Here is a 516-nt window from a genome sequence, read left to right on the forward strand (position 1 = left end):
TCTCCCCCCCCCGCCGGCTTTCCCCCTACCCCCCCGAGGCCGGGCTGTACCTGTACCGGCCACCACCGCCACCTAGCCCTGCCCACTTCCCTACCCCAACCCCCTACCCCCCCCCGGCCGCGCTGTCCAACCCTGGATAGTTATCCCTCGCCTTTTCCATCCTGCCGCCATCCTACAAAACCCTGGCACTCAAACCCCATTCCCCTCCCTTTCCCCCCTTCCATTCCCCCCCTCCCCCCCGACCACCACCTACTCATGCAGGATATCGAGGCCCTGGGCACCAACTCAGCGCGCCCCCACGCCTCCTCCCCCCTCTCCTCAGCGGGGTTTGCGGAGATCACGGTGGGGGTTATTGCGGGGTGCCTCACGGCGCTGCCGACCGCGCACCAGGTGAGTGGTGGAGGATGGCAATCCTGGGGGAGGAGGGGGAATAATGGGATCGGGGGAGGGGGGGGGGAAGGCGAACCACGAACGAGTGAGGGGGTGAAAGGGGTGAAGGGGTGAAGGAGGGGGGAG

The 516-nt window shown here is 67.6% G+C and overlaps 1 protein-coding gene across 1 annotated transcript in view; it reads left to right on the forward strand.

The window, feature by feature from the left end:
* VOLCADRAFT_119931 (uncharacterized protein) overlaps positions 1-516 on the forward strand; it is a gene marked incomplete at both ends in the record, with an annotated part of 28,056 nt that overhangs the window by 9,559 nt on the left and 17,981 nt on the right. Inside the window, one exon of the mRNA XM_002958302.1 lies at positions 262-390. Coding sequence (XP_002958348.1) covers positions 262-390 — 129 coding nt within the window. The remainder of the gene's footprint in view (positions 1-261; positions 391-516) is intronic.

The sequence above is a fragment of the Volvox carteri genome (assembly GCF_000143455.1).
Source record: "Volvox carteri f. nagariensis unplaced genomic scaffold VOLCAscaffold_91, whole genome shotgun sequence".
NCBI classification, from domain to species: Eukaryota; Viridiplantae; Chlorophyta; class Chlorophyceae; order Chlamydomonadales; family Volvocaceae; genus Volvox; species Volvox carteri.